Raw genomic sequence first — 1813 nt, 5'->3', positions numbered from 1 at the left:
AATAACCACTTATCAGAGAGTGCATACCGTGTTTGTTCTTTTGTGATTGGGTTATCTCACTCAGGATATACCCAAAAGATACTGCAACATGTAATAAGGGCACATATTCCACCATGTTCATAGCAGCCTTATTTATAATAGCCAGAAGCTGGAAAGAGCCAGATGTCCTCAACAGAGGAGTGGATATAGAAATTGTGGTACATCTACACAATGGAGTACTACTCAGCTATTAAAAACAATAAATTTATGAAATTCTTAGGTAAATGGATGGATGAACCAATTTTCTAAAAGAAATCCTATTCTTTATTCGAATCCAGTGTGAGGACAGACTTTTTCCAGCTTCTGGGGACATGCCACTTCTAAAGAGAGAACATATTCTCTATCTGCTACTCTAAGTAGTTAAAACTTGCAGGAATCCTCTCAAGATGAGAAAACGTTTGTATTTTGTCCAGAAGAAAGAGATGAAATTCTTCATGTCAAATTTATCATAATATCTAACACTGGAATTTTCATCCCACCAATTAGTCCTTACTTGTACAAAAAGAGAAAGGCATTTCTTTAATATGCTGGGTCCAGTGCAGTAGAAGAAACGGTCATACGTACGTTTGTGGGTGGTCCTTTTGCATTGTCTCCAATGTGACCCAGGATATTGAAAGTTAAATCATGGCAATTCACCATGAAACGCTTGTTGCACTTTTCTTCAAATGGCTTTACATCAGGCTCAATTCCTGAAAAGTCTAACCGCTGCAAAAACAGATAGTATGAGTTGTCTAAGAAGACAGTTTTCATAATAACACTGATTGATACAGATTCAGATCAGCATATTAAAGTTGGCAGCAGAATCCAATAGCTCTGTCCATTTGATCCCTCTTAAATGCTTTCATTCAACAAGATTTGTCAGGTGACTTTATAGCAATATTTGAGAGCTGACAGAGAACTCTTGGAAGGAGATGATAAGAACCTGACCTAAGGCAATGAACACATCAGAAATCCACACCTGGGCATACAAACCCCTACCCCATCATTTTACTGCTCCAAATCACATGTCCATCCTTGGTTATTTTTCTAGTATATCTAACACCTCTCTCACCACAGGGTCTTTGTGCCTGCTACTCTTTCAGGAACCCTACCCCCAGAGAATTGTATTGCTTGCTCTCTCTTTTCATTCAAGACTCTATGATCAATTTGCACTTCTGAAGAGAATTATTTCCCCAACTCCCTGTAAAAAAATTGCATACATTTTGACAGTCTATATGTCCTTTCTTAGATTTATCTAACATTATTTTTCAGTATTATTTAATTGGTTCTTCTCCTCTCCTCTCCCCTCCCCTCCCCTCTCCTCCTCCTCCTCCTCGTCCTCCTCGTCATCCTCCTCCTCCTCTTCCTCCTCCTCCTCCTCCTCCTCCTCCTCTTCATACAATATATCCTCATAGCCAGTAGGATTTGTTTCGTTCACAAGCTCTTTAGGAGGTCAGACTAACAAGAATAGGTTTGAAAGGCAACAAGAACAACACAGTCATGTCAGACCCAGGAGATTACAGAGACACTGAAATTAAAAACTTCATTGTGTCATACAAATGAAAGATAGATTTGGAGGAAAGGAGAGTGGAAATGAGCAATTCAGTTAGGGATGTTTGGAGTTTGAGGTAACTACGTGGCTGGAAAACTGAGAGGTCTGGGCTGTTGATAAGAATTTGAAAGTTATTGGCATCTAAGGTGAGAGGCAGCCAAGGCTGCCGGAACCCAGGGTAACCACCTACATTTAAATGAGAGAGAGAGAGAGAGAGAGAGAGAGAGAGAGAGAGAGAGAGAG

The 1813-nt window shown here is 39.9% G+C and overlaps 1 protein-coding gene across 1 annotated transcript in view; it reads right to left on the bottom strand.

Annotated features, from left to right (window-relative positions):
* Dock11 (dedicator of cytokinesis 11) overlaps window positions 1-1813 on the bottom strand; it is a 136086-nt gene that overhangs the window by 108969 nt on the left and 25304 nt on the right. The window contains exon 11 of the mRNA XM_031372386.1: window positions 604-744. Within this exon, the coding sequence (XP_031228246.1) occupies window positions 604-744 (141 nt within the window). The remainder of the gene's footprint in view (window positions 1-603; window positions 745-1813) is intronic.

The sequence above is a fragment of the Mastomys coucha genome, chromosome X, assembly GCF_008632895.1.
Source record: "Mastomys coucha isolate ucsf_1 chromosome X, UCSF_Mcou_1, whole genome shotgun sequence".
NCBI classification, from domain to species: Eukaryota; Metazoa; Chordata; class Mammalia; order Rodentia; family Muridae; genus Mastomys; species Mastomys coucha.
Note: the sequence above shows the minus strand (reverse complement) of the source record. Positions and strands in the feature narration are given on the sequence as shown.